General features: G+C 38.3%; 1 protein-coding gene across 1 annotated transcript; it reads right to left on the reverse strand.

Moving 5' to 3' along the window:
* Nucleotides 1-16688: 16688 nt before the first annotated feature.
* Nucleotides 16689-20817, reverse strand: LOC129005927 (uncharacterized). Its single transcript, XM_054434967.1, has 2 exons — nucleotides 20417-20817; nucleotides 16689-19483 (listed from the first exon to the last, which is right to left on the reverse strand). The coding sequence occupies exons 1-2, from the start codon at nucleotides 20780-20782 to the stop codon at nucleotides 17672-17674; spliced, it is 2178 nt and encodes a 725-aa protein (XP_054290942.1). The 5' UTR covers nucleotides 20783-20817; the 3' UTR covers nucleotides 16689-17671.
* Between the last annotated feature and the right edge of the window lie 225 nt (nucleotides 20818-21042).

Below are 21042 nucleotides of genomic sequence, written 5' to 3' on the forward strand. Positions count from 1 at the left end.
CTTAACATAAGGAACACACACTTTAAACCCAAATGCAAATTGTTAACAACAACATTCAATCAAAGAAAAATCTATTAAATATCAATATAACAAATACCCCCGCCGCAGCAAACCTGCCGACTAAGCGAATTTCCAGTTTCCTGAATTGATTTTCAATTAAATGTATTGAATTAAACATTAATTTTTATGAGTACATAGGCTTGCTCTTGCTGCTACAGGGAGGGTAAAAAAGTGTGTTTTTTAGTGAAATATTAATAACTAAGTATAAAATAAATAAATTTACCAAGTTTGATCAAAATGTATCCATAAACAAGCAGACTACAACATTTTACAATATTCCCCATAAGAATAACATGGGAGTTTTAAAATAACAATTATTTGAATTTTCTCCGTAACCAATAATTATACAAAAACACTTTGGTATACTACATTATTTGTTTTTTAAGCTCTTTCAGAAGGTCTGGAGAGAAATTGGGAAATTTTGCGTTTAGAGGGTAAAAAATTAGAAAAACCAATTTTTATTCCATAAAACCCCCCGTAAACCCCCGTTCCCATGGTCCGATCATGCTGGTTCGCGAAGTCATTCAAGTTTATCCCCCCTTACACCTTCAAACCAAATCTCATCAAAATCGGATAAAAATTACTCAAGTTATCGTGTTCACGGACACATATATATATATAAATCTATATATCTACCTATATAATTAATACGCTACATGATTAATACGGTACATGAAACTTTGTCGGTTGAACTCCTCCGCCATTTCTTAACCGATTTTATCCATTGACGTCTCATTGGAAAGAGCGTGTCGCGTAGATTTGCAAACTGGCCTTATGTTTTTGAAAAAGTCCCTTGGGCTCTGCCCCAGTGGCTTTGAAAGTTCCCATGTTATCCTTATGAAGAACATAATTGTTTACATTTTGATCAGCTGTATAATTTAATTGCTGTTTTTTATTTTTCAAACGCATTATGAGTACATTTATTTACTATTTAAGTTTGTGTAAATATAACCCCCAAGCAGATCGTGTTACGTGTTAGTAAGGTTGTATCTTAAATTTGTGTATTTATCGTTGTTTTGTGTCGCTATGATGGACCGTGATAGCATGATTGTAACCTAAATTTGTGCTTTTATCGTTGTTTTGTGTAGCTATAATTTGTTTATTTGTCGTTTTTTTTCTTTTAAATGCCCCCGACGCGACGACAACATTAGGCGTAATCGTGATAACGACTGCAGCTACAGAACTATGGCGCGTAACAGGCTTAACTCATCACAGTCAGCACCTGACCCTGGACAATCTCAACTATTAGGTTATAAATGAGTCCTAACATTACCCTCAGCGCCGTCCTTAGGGTGGAGCGAGTGGAGCGGCCGCTCCAGGCCTCGCGCCGGAGAGGCCTTACTATCGCTAGAAATAAGTTAATGTTTTGGAATGAAAATAAAAAAATAAAGGACAGACAGATACATGTGCCTAAATATGTCTTATTTATTATGAATTAGCCTATATCAATTGTTGTATCGATTAAAAACCTACAAACGACATTTAAAACACAAAAGAATATCAAACAACGTTTGGCAGCTCGGCGGCGATGACAGAACCCGAGCCTCGCGGCAGCCACCCCGGTGAATGTGAGTGAGTCAAACGCTTACTCTTACTGGTACTGGTGCCATTAAACTTCTATTGTACCTATGATTAATTAAGTTCAATTTATTTACAGATGTAAATGTTTACTGGATTGAATGGATAATCAGCGTGGATAAGACTGACTGTAAACTACTCACATTTCGCAATAAACATAAACCTATAACAATATTTGTCATTAAAGTAAAAAGTAATACTGTGAATCAATTACACTGTAATGATACTACCTCTTTTAATTTATTATTAAAAACTCGTTGACAATTATAGGTAATATTTTTTTACCTTTAAACCCCCCATTACAGACCAACTGACGAAAACACAATAAACCTATATTGACAAAAAGTACATAAACAAGTTAGCCTATGAGCATTTACTATTTACAAAGTGACGGGACGACAATCCACAGTGAAGAGAAGTGTTCATTTTTTTATTAATTATTGTAAAGAACTTCGTGGACAATATTTATGATATTCACTTTGGAATTGGAACAATTATATGTGTAATTAGCAATAATATTCACGCCCATTTTCAGAGTGTAAAGTATTAATTTTTTTTCGTCAAAGTGCTTAAAATGACGACTTTACAAGTATAATTTTACAAATATTTTCCGGGGGGGACCCCCAGACCCCCCCCCCCCTCAGCTGGGGGATACTCCGTACCCCCCAGACCCACCGGTGAGCTTGATTAAACAAGGCCTCGCAATTATGTATTGCCCCAGGCCTCGCATTTTATAAAGACGGCTCTGATTACCCTAAAACGACTTTTCGTTCTCAATTGACCTTCTATCAATGAACTGAGTTGCCTGTACAGCGAGGCATTTTGAGAAGGAGAAAAACAACCGGAATGCTTTATGTTTATCAATAACGAAGATAAACATGGTCTGAGTTACACACCGGCAATCTTTGAGTTGACTCTTTTAAACTCATTGTAAATATGACTGTTAATCGTTTTGAAATAACTCCTGTAATACTTTGCAATTGCTCGAATTCGAGCAACATGTACACTAGTCTATATAATTAATACGCTACATGAAACTTTGTCGGTTGAACTCCTCTGCCATTTCTTAACCGATTTTATCCATTGACGTCTCATTGGAAAGAGCGTGTCGCGTAGATTTGCAAACTGGCCTTACATTTTTGAAAGTGTCCCTTGGGCTCTGCCCCAGTGGCTTTGAAAGTTCCCATGTTATTCTTATGGAGAACATAATTGTTTACATTTTGATCAGCTGTATAATTTAATTGATGTTATTTGCATAGAGATCGATGGTTATTTATTTTTCAATTCAATGAAACGCATTGAGTACATTTATTTACTATTTGAGTTTGTGTAAACATAACCCCCAAGACGGATCGTGTTAGCATGATTGTAACTTAAATTTGTGCGTTTATCGTTGTTTTGTGTAGCTATAATTTGTTTTGCAGTGGCTGTTAAAGTTCCCATGTTATGAAGAACATGATTGTTTACATTTTGATCAGCTGTATATTTTAATTGCTGTTATTTTTCATTTCAAAGTCTTTTAAACTCATCGGAAATTATGATTAAATAACTTCTTTGCAATTGCTCGATTTCGAGCAACGTGTTTACTAGTTATTCATGATTTGAAATAGTGCCACAGTGTTTCTACAGATTGCAGCACAGAAAACTATTTTACTTTTGAATAAGTCCAAATGTATTAAACCCCAATCGCAGCACACCTGTGCACTTAACAACGTTTATATTCTTCAATGTTAAATATTAAAACATAAAAACCTTTATCTAAGTACTGTATTATAAACAATAAAAGGGATGACTTTTTTAAATTTATGACAACAGCTAATTTGCAACCAAAAGGTGAGTGAGCGTAGCGAACGAACATCAACCTGGAGGCGAGTAAGCATAGCGAACGAGCTAACCTGAAAACAAGTGAGCGCAGCGAACGATTTCCAACCCGAAGGTGAGTGAGCGTAGCGAACGAACTTCAACCAGGACGTGATTGAGCCATGCGAATACTTATGAAGTTAAGCGGGGCAAAGTCCGCGGGTTCAGCTAGTCTATATACAGGGTGTCCCGGAACTCTCTACCAATATTTTAGGGCATTGTTCCTGGGTAAGAATCATATCTAAATATCATATTTAAATTGTCCGGAAGTCCTTAGTTACTCTGATAGCCGCCATTTTGTTTTGTTCACTTATTAACTTTTTTCTGAAAATTGGTTAAACATACGAAATTGAAACTTTGCACAAACATTTATGACAACTAGACAAAGCTACAAAAAAGTTATGACGATTTTTCAAATTCATAAAACAAAATGGCGGCTGTTTAAAATTTTGTTTCTTAAATTACTCGAAAACCGTTGATGTTACAAACATTTTACAACAATAGCTTTTTAAGGCAATTTTATTACAAATCGATCGACACCTTAATCTTTAAGATCGGACGAGTATTAACTGAGATATGGCAGTTTTAGTGATACGTGACCGCCGGATATTAGTTGCAGCGCATGCTGAAAGCGGTCACGTATCACTAAAACTGCCATACCGGTATCTCAGTTAATACTCGTCCGATCTTAAAGATTAAGGTGTCGATCGATTTGTAATAAAATTGCCTTAAAAAAGTTATTCTTGTAAAATTTTTGTAAAATCAACGGTTTTCGAGTAATTTAAGAAACAAAATTTTAAACAGCCGCCATTTTGTTTTATGAATTTGAAAAATCGTCATAATTTTTTTGTAGCTTTGTCTAGTTGTCATAAATGTTTGTGCAAAGTTTCAACTTCGTATGTTTAACCAATCTTCAGAAAAAAATTAATAAGTGAAAAAAACAAAATGGCGGCTATCTGAGTAAATAATGACTTCCGGACAATTTAAGTATGATATTTAGATATGTTTCTTACCCAGGAACAATGCCCTAAAATATTGGTAGAGAGTTCCGGGACACCCTGTATATAAAATCCAATGTATGTTTGTATATTTGTATGTTTGTCCTTTATGGACTCCAAAACCACTCAACAGATTGTAATGAAACTTTGAGGCATTATTAAGCATTATTCAAGGATGGTTTGTGTGAAGTTTGGTGCAGATCCGTCAAATAGGGCTCCGCCCCAGTGGCTCTGGAGTTTCCCATGTTAACCTTGTGAGTACTCATATTTAAATGGAATTAAAGAATCTTAACAGCTGGTGCAGCTAAACAATTTGATTCTGTGATGTTCAATAGCATTAAAAAGTTAATAGGTTTACCAACAGGGTGCAGCACTATATTTTTTTTAATTTATGAGAACAGCTAATTTGCAACCAAAAGGTGAGTGAACGAACTTCAACCTGGAGGCGAGTTAGCGTAGCGAACGAGCTAACCTGAAGGCAAGTGAACGCAGCGAAAGAGCCCAACCTAAAGGTGAGTGAGCGTAGCGAACAAACTTCAACCAGGACGTGATTGAGCCATGCGAACGAGCTCATCTTGAAAATGAACGAGCATGTGATATAAAACCACAATAGGACAGGACGACGTCTGTCGGGCCAGCTAGTTTTATATAATATTTAAAATATATTAAATATAAAAAATATAATGTTTTTGAATCTATTTAATATTTAAAAAATATGTTCCAATAATATATTTTAGTGAATAATATTTAAATAAAAAATGTATATAATATCACTTCCAAACATCCCATGGCGCCTAAACATATGAACACAAAATAATAAAGATTTAGCATGAAAAGCACAATAATCAGTTGAGTACATTGATTAAATAGTTTATATAAGCAAATTTTGAACAAAAAACAAGATACATTTTTTTGGCGGGGATGGGTCAAAAACCTGGGTCGAATTTGCAACGTTGCAAGTAGTGTTGTCTATCGCCAGACGTCCCATAAGATAACATGGCAGACAGGTATGACACCAGCTCATTAATTCGCGTATCATTAATTTAAATTTATATTTATGAACATAAATATATTAAAATACCCCCGTCGCAGCAAACCTGCATACTAAGCGAATTTCCATTTACCCGGCTTGATTTCTACTAAAATATTCCCTATAAATTTTCAGATTTATTTCCTATTTAAATAACATTAATTTTAGTGAGTAGTTAGGTTTGCTGCTACGGGGAAGATGTTGAGGTGTGTTTTTTCAATTGAAATATTGATAGCTTAGTATGAAATAAACCAAATTGCCAAATTTGATTAAAATTTATCCATAAACAAGCAAACTAGAACAGTTTATTTATTCTCCATAAGAATAACATGGGAATTTTAAATTTACAATTTTTTTAATTTTCTCCGTAGTCAATGAACAATCAAAAACACTTAAATATACTAAATTATTTGTTTTTTTAAGCTCTTCAAAATGGTCTAGAGAGAAGTTTAGAAATTTAAAGTTTTTAGGGTCAAAAATGAGAAAACCCCATTTTTACCCCATAAAACCCCCAATAAACCCCTGATCCCATGGTCCGATTATGCTGGTTCGCGAACTCGTTCGAATAAATGTAGGTTTACACGTTTGTACCAAATTTCATCAAAATCGGATCAATTTTGTTCGAGTTATCGCGCTAACGGACACATATATAAATATATATATATGAATTTGAACGGATGGTGTTTTTGGCCTCTGGGGACCTCAAAACGAAAAAGTAAATCGGTCCCGGGTCTAGGTCTTACCATGAGACCTACGGTAATAGCTTATTCCCTATATGGGAAATTTGCTAAAATTGAAATAAAACATATAGAATTGAAAACGAAAACAATATTTAAATTGAAAATGTATTTTTTTAGCGAATTTCCCTAATAGGGAAGTAGCTATTAGGTGGCACGGTAAGACCTAGACCCGGGACCGATTTACTTTTTCATTTTGATTTCCCCAAAGGCCAAAAATACCATTCGTTCAAATATATATATATATATATATATACATATATACATACATATACGTCCGTGAATGCAATAACTTGACTAATTTTTGTCCGATTTTCATGAAATTTGGTTTAAAAGGTGTAAAGCGGGATAAACTTGAATGAGTTCGCGAACCAGCATGATCGGACCATGGGAACGGGACTTTACGGGGGATTTTATGGGGTAAAATTTGGTTTTTCTCACTTTTGACCCTCAAAACACAAAATTTCCCAATTTCTCTTTAAACCTTTTTAAAGAGCTTAAAAAAACAAATAATTTAGTTTATAAAAGTATTTTTGTTCGATTAAGCTGGGTTTTCCTAGACGCGGAGTCGGCCAGCGGAGAGCGGACAGCGGAGAGCGGAATTGAAATTAACATGGCATTCCGCTCCGCTGCTAGGAAAACAGTAACATTAAATTACCTAAGACAAGCTGAGTCCGCTCTCCGTTGTCCGCTCTCCGCTGGCCGACTCCGCGTCTAGGAAAACCCAGCTTTATTAGTAACCGAGAAATTAAAAGAATTGTAAATTTAAAATTCCCATGTTATTCTTATGGAGAATATTGTCAAATGTTGTAGTTTGCTTGTTTATGGATATATTTTGATCAAATTTGGCAAATTTATTTATTTTGTACTAAGCTATCAATATTTTACTCAAAAACACACTTTATTAGTTTCCTTGTAGCAGCAGACCTAGGTACTCGTTAAACCTAATGTTATTAAAATATATTTAATTGAAAATCAATTCAGACAAATGGAAATTCGCTTAGTCGGCAGGTTTGCTGCCGCGGGGGTATTTTTGTATATTTAAAGTGCAGTAAATATTTCATAGCCCTTTCATTGAGCGGAGCGAGCGAAGCGAGCGAAGCTCTTATACGTCGACTCTTATGCATTTCGTAATACGCAAACTCCTCCTAGACGGCTGAATCAATCGTTTTCAAATTTTGCATGGTGATAAAGACCATATCGGTGAGTGCCAACATCTATATGGCGTTAAAAAAGTCTCTCAGGAATCCGCCCCACTGGGTCTCAAAGTTTCAATGTAATCCTTATATGGAAGCAGTATTTGACACATAAACAAAGACATATGATCAGCTGTTTTGAATGCAGCAAATAAAGAAATAGCTGATAGCATTATTCCACGGATATTAGAACAGAAACGGTATGGATCATAAATATAATCAAGTGACGACACTAGCTTCAGGTACGTGACGTAGGAAGTGGTGAAGGAAGTAGTAAAGGTTAGCAGTCTGGAGTGTGGAAACTTTTCATGACGATTAGATTAAGGTATATGCATTCCTAAAATTCTATGGGAAGGGATGAAAACAGGTCCACGACGTAGGAAGGGGTGAAGGAAGAAATCAAGGCGAGCTGTCCGGAGTGTGGGAACGGGTTATGACGATTAAATTGAGGCAATCCTAAAATGCTATTGGAAGGGAAGGAAACAGTTCCGCGACGTAGGAAGTGGTGAAGGAAGTAGTAAAAGCGAGCTGTTCGGGGCGTGGGATATGTTTAATACCATTTTTTTAATTACCATTAGATTAAGGTATCTGCAATCCTAAAATGCTATGGGAAGGGGAGGAAACAGGTCCGTGACGTAGGAAGTGGTGAAGGAAGTAGTAAAGGCGAGCTGTCCGGAGTGTGGGAACTGTTTATGACGATTAGATTGAGGCATCTGCAATCCTAAAATGCTATGGGAAGGGACGAAAACAGGTCCACGTCGTAGGAAGTGGTGAAGAAAGTAGTCAAGGCGAGCTGTCCGGAGTGTGGAAACTATTTATGACGATTAGATTGAGGCATCTGCAATCCTAAAATGCTATGGGAAGGGATGAGAACAGGTCCACGTCGTAGGAAGTGGTGAAGGAAGTAGTCAAGGCGAGCTGTCTGGAGTGTGGAAACTGTTTATGACGATTAGATTAAGGTATTTGCAATCCTAAAATTCTTTGTTAAGGGAGGGAAACATGTCCGTGACGTAGGAAGTGGTGAAGGAAGTAGTAAAGGCGAGCTGTCCGGAGTGTGCAAACTGTTTATGACGATTAGATTAAGGTATTTGCAATCCTATGATGCTTTGGGAAGGGAGGGAAACAGGCCCACGACGTAGGAAGTGGCGAAGGAAGTAGTCAAGGCGAGCTGTCCGGAGTGTGGAAACTGTTTATGACGATTAGATTAAGGTATTTGCAATCCTATGATGCTCTGGGAAGGGAGAGAAACCGGTCCGTGACGTAGGAAGTGGTGAAAGGAAGTAGTAAAGGTGAGCTGTCCGGAGTGTGGAAACTGTTTATGACGATTAGATTAAGGTATCTACAATCCTAAAATGCTATGGGAAGGGAGGGAAACAGGTCCACGACGTGGGAAGTGGTGAAGGAAGTAGTAAACGCGAGCTGTTCGGGGCGTGGGATCTGTTTATTACCATTAGATTAAGGTATTTGCAATCCTATGATGCTATGGGAAGGGAGGGAAACAGGTCCGTGACGTAGGAAGTGGTGAAGGAAGTAGTAAAGGCAAGCATCTCGGACCGTGGGAACTGTTTATGGCGATTAGATTAAGGTATCTGCAATCCTAAAATGCTATGGGAAGGGAGGGAAACAGGTCCAAGTCGTAGGAAGTGGTGAAGAAAGTAGTCAAGGCGAGCTGTCCGGAGTGTGGAAACTGTTTATGACGATTAGATTAAGGTATCTACAATCCTATGATGCTTTGGGAATGGAGGGAAACAGGTCCACGACGTAGGAAGTGGCGAAGGAAGTAGTAAAGGCGAGCTGACCGGAGTGTGGAAACTGTTTATGACGATTAGATTAAGGTATCTACAATCCTAAAATGCTATGGGAAGGGAGGAAAACAGGTCCACGTCGTAGGAAGTGGCGGAAGTGTGGAAACTGTTTATGACGATTAGATTGAGGCATCTGCAATCCTAAAATGCTATGGGAAGGGATGAGAACAGGTCCACGTCGTAGGAAGTGGTGAAGGAAGTAGTCAAGGCGAGCTGTCCGTAGTGTGGAAACTGTTTATGACGATTAGATTAAGGTATTTGCAATCCTAAAATTCTTTGGGAAGGGAGGGAAACATGTCCGTGACGTAGGAAGGGGTGAAGGAAGTAGTAAAGGCGAGCTGTCCGGAGTGTGGAAATTGTTTATAACGATTAGATTAAGGTATTTGCAATCCTATGATGCTTTGGGAAAGGAGGGAAACAGGCCCACGACGTAGGAAGTGGCGAAGGAAGTAGTCAAGGCGAGCTGTCCGGAGTGTGGAAACTGTTTATGACGATTAGATTAAGGTATTTGCAATCCTATGATGCTTTGGGAAGGGAGAGAAACAGGTCCGTGACGTAGGAAGTGGTGAAGGAAGTAGTAAAGGTGAGCTGTCCGGAGTGTGGAAACTGTTTATGACGAATAGATTAAGGTATCTACAATCCTAAAATGCTATGGGAAGGGAGGAAAACAGGTCCACGACGTGGGAAGTGGTGAAGGAAGTAGTAAACGCGAGCTGTTCGGTGCGTGGGATCTGTTTATTACCATTAGATTAAGGTATTTGCAATCCTATGATGCTATGGGAAGGGAGGGAAATAGGTCCGTGACGTAGGAAGTGGTGAAGGAAGTAGTAAAGGCAAGCATCTCGGACCGTGGGAACTGTTTATGACGATTAGATTAAGGTATCTGCAATCCTAAAATGCTATGGGAAGGGAGGGAAACAGGCCCACGACGTAGGAAGTGGCGAAGGAAGTAGTCAAGGCGAGCTGTCCGGAGTGTGGAAACTGTTTATGACGATTAGATTAAGGTATTTGCAATCCTATGATGCTCTGGGAAGGGAGAGAAACCGGTCCGTGACGTAGGAAGTGGTGAAAGGAAGTAGTAAAGGTGAGCTGTCCGGAGTGTGGAAACTGTTTATGACGATTAGATTAAGGTATCTACAATCCTAAAATGCTATGGGAAGGGAGGGAAACAGGTCCACGACGTGGGAAGTGGTGAAGGAAGTAGTAAACGCGAGTTGTTCGGGGCGTGGGATCTGTTTATTACCATTAGATTAAGGTATTTGCAATCCTATGATGCTATGGGAAGGGAGGGAAACAGGTCCGTGATGTAGGAAGTGGTGAAGGAAGTAGTAAAGGCAAGCATCTCGGACCGTGGGAACTGTTTATGGCGATTAGATTAAGGTATCTGCAATCCTAAAATGCTATGGGAAGGGAGGGAAACAGGTCCAAGTCGTAGGAAGTGGTGAAGAAAGTAGTCAAGGCGAGCTGTCCGGAGTGTGGAAACTGTTTATGACGATTAGATTAAGGTATCTACAATCCTATGATGCTTTGGGAATGGAGGGAAACAGGTCCACGACGTAGGAAGTGGCGAAGGAAGTAGTAAAGGCGAGCTGACCGGAGTGTGGAAACTGTTTATGACGATTAGATTAAGGTATCTACAATCCTAAAATGCTATGGGAAGGGAGGAAAACAGGTCCACGTCGTAGGAAGTGGCGAAGAAAGTAGTCAAGGCGAGCTGTCCGAAGTGTGGAAACTGTTTATGACGATTAGATTGAGGCATCTGCAATCCTAAAATGCTATGGTAAGGGATGAGAACAGGTCCACGTCGTAGGAAGTGGTGAAGGAAGTAGTCAAGGCGAGCTGTCCGTAGTGTGGAAACTGTTTATGACGATTAGATTAAGGTATTTGCAATCCTAAAATTCTTTGGGAAGGGAGGGAAACATGTCCGTGACGTAGGAAGGGGTGAAGGAAGTAGTAAAGGCGAGCTGTCCGGAGTGTGGAAACTGTTTATGACGATTAGATTAAGGTATTTGCAATCCTATGATGCTTTGGGAAAGGAGGGAAACAGGCCCACGACGTAGGAAGTGGCGAAGGAAGTAGTCAAGGCGAGCTGTCCGGAGTGTGGAAACTGTTTATGACGATTAGATAAGGGTATTTGCAATCCTATGATGCTTTGGGAAGGGAGAGAAACAGGTCCGTGACGTAGGAAGTGGTGAAGGAAGTAGTAAAGGTGAGCTGTCCGGAGTGTGGAAACTGTTTATGACGAATAGATTAAGGTATCTACAATCCTAAAATGCTATGGGAAGGGAGGAAAACAGGTCCACGACGTGGGAAGTGGTGAAGGAAGTAGTAAACGCGAGCTGTTCGGTGCGTGGGATCTGTTTATTACCATTAGATTAAGGTATTTGCAATCCTATGATGCTATGGGAAGGGAGGGAAATAGGTCCGTGACGTAGGAAGTGGTGAAGGAAGTAGTAAAGGCAAGCATCTCGGACCGTGGGAACTGTTTATGACGATTAGATTAAGGTATCTGCAATCCTAAAATGCTATGGGAAGGGAGGGAAACAGGCCCACGACGTAGGAAGTGGCGAAGGAAGTAGTCAAGGCGAGCTGTCCGGAGTGTGGGAACTGTTTATGACGGGTAGATTAAGAGATCTGCAATCCTAAAATGTTATGGGAACGGAGGAAAACAGGTCCGGGACGTAGGAAGAGGTGAATGAAGTAGTAAGGTGAGCAGTGTGGAGTGTGGGAACTGCAAACCGTTTGTAGCAGTTATATTAATGTATCTGCAAAGCTGAAATGCCACGAGAAGGGATGGAAGCATCCCAACGACATGGAAAATGGTGAAAGAAGTAGTAAAGGCTAGCAGTGCAGAGTGTGGGGAATGTTTGTGGCAATTAGATTAACGTATCTAAAATACTAAAATGATATGGAAAGTGATGAAAACAGGTCCACGACGTAGGAAGTGGCTTAGGAAAACGTCTAGTATAAGCACAGTGTGAGAATCGTCTGTGACAGTTAGATTAATGTATCTTCAATCCTAAAATACTATGAGAAGGCAAGGAAATAATCCCCACGACGGAGGTGAGCAGTGTGGTAGAGATGTGTCGCTGCAGCTGGAACTACATTAAACCAAAGTTCCGAGAGTGGAACTCGTTCCACCGTTCCAAGCGGAACCACAATCCAGTTCCAGTTCCACTGGAACTACTTTTTCAGCTGCAGCTCGGTGGAACGATTTGAATGTAGTTCCGCACAAACAGCTGCAGCCTTTTTGTAAATTTCTAAAGATAAGTTCCGGAGTAACTGGATTTGTAAAACACATACAGTTAGTTACAACAAAACAGCTGCAGCTGGTTTATTAATACTCTCACTAAACATCAAGTTCTAGCCTGTGCAACTGATGCGTTTTGACTTATTTGGTCTAATCTACAAAGGTTCGATTAGCGGATATGGTTGACATGCCTTAATAGAAATTCATTTCCTGTTTTTTATTTTTTTCAGGCAGGAATTAAATAAAAGTACATCAGTCCCAGTTAAGTCGTGCTCATAATATATACAAATTTAATTATATCTTCCTCAGTAATCAGTATCGTGATAATTGTTTGTGTTTAACTTAATTCAGGATTTTTTCGCTATTAACTTTAGAATTTTATATTAAGAGTTAGTGTAAGAGGTGTTTGAATAATATTATTTTAACAATAAAAAAATGTATAATATGAATAATAAATGCATAATATGAAGAGCCTCTAAAATAATTTATACCGGCCTTGTCACGTATTATTTTTAGACCCTAGATAGACAAACTAAAATAATTAATTACTTTCCAAAACATGATATTGATTTCTTTACAGTCGCTATTTTGCATTATTTAAAACAATATTCATTCTAATTCAAGAACAGCTTAAACTAATCCGTCTCAAATTATGGTAATAAATTGAGATTTTGTTCATCCGCCCTTTTGCCTCGTTCCACAGCCATAGCTCCGCTGCAGCGGGAAAACCAGCTGCAGCGGGCAAAACTAGCTGCAGCTGGAACTGCTTTTGGAACGAGTTCCACGGCGACCTTGGAACTAGCTGCAGCTGTTTCGGCCAAGTAACTGCTTGGCACATCTCTAGTGTGGAGTGTGGGAACTGGAAACCGTTTGTAGCAGTTATATTAATGTATCTGCAAAGCTGAAATGCCACGAGAAGGGATGGAAGCATCCCAACGACATAGAAAATGGTGAAAGAAGTAGTAAAGGCTAGCAGTGCAGAGTGTGGGGAATGTTTGTGGCAATTAGATTAACGTATCTAAAATACTAAAATGATATGGAAAGTGATGAAAACAGGTCCACGACGTAGGAAGTGGCTTAGGAAAACGTCTAGTATGAGCACAGTGTGAGAATCGTCTGTGACAGTTAGATTAATGTATCTTCAATCCTAAAATACTATGAGAAGGCAAGGAAATAATCCCCACGACGGAGGACGTGGTGAAGGAAGTATTAAAGGCTGGCAGTGCAGAGTGGGGGAACCGTGTGGGCAGTTAGATAAATGTATCTGTAATCTTAAATGTTATGAGAAGGGAAGGATACAGGTCTATGACGTAGCAATCGTAAGGCTAGCGGTGCAGAGTGTGGGAACTGTCTTTGGCAATTACATTAATGTATCTGCAATCCTAAAATGCAATGAGAAGAGAGGGAAACAGGTCCACGACGTAGGGGGTCGTGAAGGAAGTAGTAAAGGTGAGCAATGTTGAGTGTGGGAATTTATTAATGTATCTGCAATACTAAAATTCTATGGGAAGAGACTGTAGACTGTGTAGGTTAAAATGATTACGAAGCACGAATCGATACATGCAATCGTTTACAATCGAAATTTACAACTGAGTTGGCAACAACTGATTTTTACTCCATAGAAGCTAAAAACGATTTTTACTCCCTAGAGAATAAAAATGCTACTTTAGACCCGCAACGCATGCATTAAAAACTACTGTTTTTACTGCAGTATGACAAAAACAATATAATATGAACCCTTGATGACTCCGCTCAATTTTGTGGATGCCTCTGCGAACGCCACCTAGTATTATAAAAAATACACAAATACCATTATAGCTGCCTCCAAACAAAACAGCTGTTACAACCCTACTTGCGATGTTGCCACTTTAAAGGCCGCGGCCTGGAGTAAAAGTTGGCTGTGGTTTTAAAAGGATACCCTAATTATGTTATTTTATATATTATTTTTTAATATCTATATATATAAAGCTCAAATACCACTGACTCATTCACTCACTCATCACGAAATCTCAGAAACCATAAGACCTAGGAACCTGAAACTTGGCAGGCATCTTCCTTTTGGGTAGTAGACGCTCAATAAGAAAGGATTTTACCCTCCGACCTCTGGGCTCCGCCCCAGTGGCTCTGGAGTTTCCCATGTTAACCTTATGAGAAATGGAATCTTAACAGCTGTTTCAATTAAACAAGTTGGTTCTGTTCTATGATGTTCAATATAGCATTAAAATTACAAGGATTACCAACAGGGTGCAGCACTATTATTTCTTTTACATTTATGACAACAGCTAATTTGCAACCAAAAGGTGAGTGAGGGTAGCGAACGAACTTCAACCAGGACGTCAGGACGTGATGGAGCAATGCGAACGAAATCATCTTGAAAATTAAGAAGTTAAACGGGCAAAGCCCGCGGGTTACAGATAGTACATATATGCATTTGAACGCTTCGTGTTTTTGGCCTATAGAGACCTCAAAATGAAATAGTAAATCGGTCCCGGGTCCAGGTCTTATCATGAGTACTAAAATCTGTAGCTTATTATGGGAAATTCGCTAAAAAGGGGATTCACTCCTTAAAAGAGTTTTTTTTGTTAATTTCCCCTGGTCAAGTACGTAAGTATAAGTTCTTTTAGTAAATGTGTGTCCATTGTGATGGTTAATGATTTTTATTTTCTTCTCTGCATGGTGTGTTGCAGGCTTAAGCTGGGTTTTCCTAGGCGCGGAAGCGGTGCGCGGAGAGAGGGATTAGGAGAGCGGACTCCTCTTGTCTTAGGTAATTTAATTTAATGTTACTGTTTTCCTAGAAGCGGAGCCATGTTAATTGCTTTTCCGCTCTCCGCGTCTAGAATTGACTTTTCCCTGTACCGTACATTTTTATGCTTTCAGGAAAAAATAAATCATTTTCATTCTCATTCTCTCTTATTCTCCTACGCTTGCCCATGATTAGGGTTGTTGACAAGCTAATGGGAAAAAGTATGTCAGATTGATGATGAGTTTATTTTGTTGCTGACACTTAGTTTTTACGATGATAAATAATGTAATTTCATGTTAAAAATGGTTAAAACCAGACAAAACAATATAGTTTACATCAAAGTATGTTTTATCTATGCATCAACACCACTGAGCTAAAATAATAACTGGAGGTAGCACTGCCATGGCAGAAGTCTGTCGAAAGCGTGTCGCTGATTTTGTTAGGTTGGTGTAGCAGCGAGTTTTCTTATTATAGCAATAACATGGCTTCTATAACTAGGCAGTGTGGCAACATAGCTGGCAGTGTGAGTATTTTCAGTTTTATAAAAATCGGTTTAATTACAATGTGATAAGTATAAGGTTCTCTTCGCAATTGTTCTTACTATGCGTTTTTGAAGCAAAAATATACGCTTCACCAAAGGACTATTCCCCATGAACTCACCATAATTGTATGCTATGGAAGCATCCAAAATAAACTTTCAACAGTACAGCTTGATCAACTATCAGTTGCAGCCTACGTACCATATGTTAAGTGGGCTTTATACTTGCGTGGCTACTCAAGTGTACAACTTCTGTGTTTAGCCAACAGCCCACATAGTTCCATATATCGCCAGTGGCGCGCTGAACGAGCCGCCCCTTAAACCGGTTTTGGACATTGCTACCAACCCCCAAGGGAATGTATGGAATCGTGTGGGAGTTGAACAACACAAACTGCTGCCCGTCCGCCACCTCGCTGCGCTTGTCTTCCATAGCTCACAGACTTTCACTTTACTACATAAATACTAATGGTCGGATGTCGTTCCGAACTCACACTTGCCCTTGTTATTACGATCGCTTAGCGCTGATCATCCAAAAATATAGAAACTGTTAACAAATATATTTTGGAAACGTATTAAATAGAGAGAGCATTCATGTATCTACTGGTTTAAATTTTAACTGTTTACTTTATAGAAAATGTTATACTATACCAATAATAACAGCTGTCGTACCACTTAAAGAAATAATAGAAATTGTAAAATGTGAATATTTTAAAACAATCTAAGAAAAGTAAAAAATTAAATTTATCTCCATAAGATTTAACAACGTTTCTATCTTAGTGCTCTACGTTCGAATAATATATCAGATCATTTTTTGCCAAGAATATATTTTGATGGATAATTAAATGAACACATCATACAGTTGAACCAAGATTTTATTAGTAATATGCATCAAATTGATTTGTTCCGATAAAATAAAGGTGTTCCATGTAATGAACCAAACAGACATAGCAATTATATTTACGAATAATGCTGTATTATAAACAACTAAAGGATATAACTAAACATGGTTGAATAAGCCAAACAAGACACAAGTAATTATGTTACGCTTGTATTGTATCATGTCCCTGGAATCACAAAGTGAGTAAATCAAAATTAGTACATTGCAAATAAAAATTAATATGTTTCATTAAAAAAGTTATGCGTTAAAATGTAAACGACCAGTGTTATGAGTAAAAAGAAAAGATTAAGTACATTACTATACATCTAAAGAAAATGGGACGTATGACCAACATTGTGAAACCTCTTATTATACAAAATGAAATCCCGTGAATAAGAAGTACAATCGTACAATACAAGATACAATACTGATGAATAAATTGTTAAACAAACCTTAGGATTTCGAAAACAAAATTAATCAAATATATTACACAAGAAGATAATACAGTACAACCTACATACGGATATGGTTTATTACGATATAATTATTACTGAAGACCGGTAAAACAAATATAAACAAATACAAATATACAATGCAGGATCTAAAATGAAATACTGTTCATCAAACGTACACACGGAAATAGTGTACAGCACAAACTGGCTATATCACATAATAATAATAATATTTACAGTTTATAGCAGCTTTTGCGAAGAATTAGGAACTAATAAATAATTTTCTAGTACTGTAGACGACAAATAATAAAATAAATTATTTTAAACTGTAAAATATACAAATACATTGATATGTAACTACCTATACAAAATGCGTATTAAAAATCAACTATACAACAACCCTTATGATGTTAAACCCAAATTAAATACAGTAAATAAAATAAATATTATACCTGAAGATGATACAGTATAACCTACACAAAAATATACAAATACAAATAAACAAAACAGGATTTAAAATGTAAAAAGCCGGATGAGATACGTCTGGTTATTTCCTCTTTAATTTGGCTTGTTCCATGGCCTCGAGTATGTACTGAGGATTGCGGATAGACATCGATCTTGTCTGCCTAGGATCGACAAGCTCAGGCAGCAGGCAGTCCAGGTAAAAATCTTGAAGTTGGTCTCTCATGTGACTGTCCCAAAATTCGTCGTCTTTCTCTATAACATCCATCCGCATTCCTTTAGGGGTCCACATTACGAAATAGCAATATTTACGTTGTGTAATGTGGAGCTGACCTTGGACCTGGTAGAAATAATTGTGTTTTTTATTAATTGCTTCCACCTCGGTTTTATTCCTACTTACATCCCAAAATGTAAATTTCCTCCTAAGAATCCCTTCCTCCGGTGTCAGTTCACTACAAGATGCAGGGCATTTTACCTCGACGATGCAATCATCTCCTACAAGACCATCTGGGGTTGCGCCGAGGTACGGAATGTCTTTGTCAACAAACAATCCGCACTTGCTTACGGTGAGGCCAGTCTTCTTTTCAAACGCCGTTAGGGCTTGCGTTTCATTTTCCCTTCCATAAAACATTGATGGAGTTTGTACATCACGGTACAAGAGATTTTTTACGAGTCCCGCGCAGCTTGTACTTTTCCGTCTTTTGCATACAATGCCAAAATTTGACGCAGTCAAAAGTTTTCTCCTCTCTTCTTTCCAGAGTCCGCTCCCAGCCTGTAACAGCGTCCCTCGTTCCAACTTCATTTTTTCCTCTTCAGTACGTTGGAGAGCTTCTAGAAATATTTGTTTTTTAATTTGGTAGATTTCTTCGGGCAAGTCTGCTTTCATCGCAGCTCCTCCATAGTGTCTGATTCCGTCACTTGTTTCTTTAGCAGGAACCTGTCTCTGTTTCCTCCTGTTAGGATTTGCAATCCTTCTTAAGGCCCGTTGTTCCAGTATTCTTTTCTTTTTTAGTTGGTGTCTTTTTAAAATCTTCCCTGGGCTTTTACTGTACATGTTCTTGTGGAGTTTGTATAAAGGAAGTTGACTGTTATGAGACACCACCGCTGCGAAACATCTAGCTTTATAGGATCTTTTCAGAGCAAAGTTGACCCTCTTCCCACCGATAAACTTTGCTACAATGGAGTTGTAATGTTCTGCAGTGTTGTTGTTCATTTTCATCATCAAACTTCTGGCATGGTCGGCAAGGCTCCCTACTGTTGACATTACTTCAGTGTAAATCCCAGCTTCTTTCAATTCTGGCACATAGTTCTTTTCGTTGTCTTTTGGACCATCACAAAAATACCCAATTTCACGGCATTTCAGATGCTCGCCAAACACATGACTAGGACTGTTTATTATATCCTTCATCAAACTTGAAACATTATTGACATTTTCCGAGTCATTTGTTTTCCTATGCTCGACTGCTTTTGTTACTGCAGTTCGCAGACGAAGAATATTTTTTTTTACAACATCTCTCAATGGTTTAGGTCCTAAACTGGTTTTTTGGCCGACTTCTTTGAGCTTGTTACAAAAATTTCGGAGCAGGTGGTTTGTACACTCAATTTTTTCAATTGTTAAATGCGGATAGGGTCTTGATTCATAGAGAGTGGCATACACGCTGGAGTCACCATCCGCTAACACTTTGCCGTACATGGCGCCGTACATCTCCATGCTGCGTGAAAAACCTTCCAGTATTATATCTGTCTCCATACCAGGTGAACTCCCAGTCCAGTTCTTGAAGCAGGCATGCTCCGAAGGGGGGCGAGCAGTCTTGGCAGCTCGTGCACATACAGTGCAATACTTGTTGCGGACTCCAAGGAAAATAACTTTCTTGGTGTTGAAGCCAACAATTGCTGCCTGTGGAAAAAACGTAAAATATGACCAAATAAAAATATACAATAAATTATTAAGTATTAAGTGATGGTGGTGATTAGGGAAAACAAATCGTAGGCAAACTACAAAATAAAAACCAATTACAGATAATTGTTCTATTGCGGTACCACTTCTTCAGAAATTGAGATTATTTCTTGTTCTTTTAATATGGATTTCGCATACGGTAATAGTTTTATGTCAATTAAAAATAGAACATATATGGAATTAGTTATTTGTGCAACTAGTGAGCAAAGTGAGCAATTGACTCACGCGAGTGGTTTCTCGAGTGAGGCAACAAGTAGGTTTGCTACAAAGTACGATTAGCTTATATTTAGTTTTTGGATTATTGCATAAAAAATTTAAAATGTTCTATAATTTAATGACAACGTTTTTAAAAGACTAGCAGCAAACCCCGCGATACCCGTATCAAAATACAATGGCGGTTATAACATCATTAGTGGGAGGAATATTTTATACTATTCAAGACCTACTTATATAGTAATAAAAACACTCCTGAATGATCTACAATGTTCTAAGGGCATCTATAATTTTGTACAATCTAGAGACATTTTTCTGGATTTTTTTTCTAGAGCATATTCCAGACCAACTAGTTTCACGCCCTTCATTGTTAGTTCATTGTTAGTGCACACACATTTTAAATCTTCCTTTTAATTTCCTTAAATTTAATATAAAAAAATTTTGTGATATTTGGCGAATTTTTGATAATTTACTTATTTAAGGTATTACAAGTGTTTGTAAACATGTTGCTTAAATTAAATAGTTAAAACTGTTAAATAGTTATAAAAATTAAATTAAGTAGTTAAAATGTAATGTTCAAAGTTTAATTCAAGTTTAAGTTAATTCAATGTTTAAGTCATTGAAAGTTAGAAGACAGTAATTTTTATGACAAAAACTTACCACTCCAGACAGAGAGTTGTAGTTTGTCCGGTAGGACCGCTTCGCCCAGCTCCCGTCGGCCACAACGGTCAAGATCGGCGTTCCGTCCGGGGTAACTTGACCTTCGGCGATGGCGTGTGCTATTTCTTCCGTTGCCGCTGACTTCATCTCTTCGAGCGCAGTATCTTCCCATCCCTTAGAAAGCGTGTCGTGGTATCCAGAATATGACACAGCAGACATTGCTGGAATTTCCATTGAAGAGAGGAGTTCTTGTAGCTGGGAATGGCCAATCCCAATACACATTGCACCAGCAACACTCGCGGTATTTATGCCCATTGATTCCCGTCTATCGTCCTCAGTAGACAATATGAATTGCATATTGCACATGTTGCACTTCAAAGTAAATTTTGACCGCAGCCCGTAACATTTTTCCTTTATTATGTTGCAGTTACTAATGGAACAACCCATCACTTTGTTGTGATTGTCAATTTCTTTGATTTGCCCATAAAACGATGCCAAGTCAACGATCCGGCGACCTGTTACAGAAAGTGGCACTGGAGTGTCATTGCAAATATTGGTCATGTCTTCTAGCGGGATAGGTCCTTCGAGTGTAAGGTCATTGGCGTCCAATCGACTACAGTTTGAAT

This window comes from Macrosteles quadrilineatus, unplaced genomic scaffold, assembly GCF_028750875.1.
Source record: "Macrosteles quadrilineatus isolate MER2022 unplaced genomic scaffold, UCM_ALF_1.0 Scaffold_1__1_contigs__length_201487025, whole genome shotgun sequence".
In the NCBI taxonomy this organism is placed as follows: Eukaryota; Metazoa; Arthropoda; class Insecta; order Hemiptera; family Cicadellidae; genus Macrosteles; species Macrosteles quadrilineatus.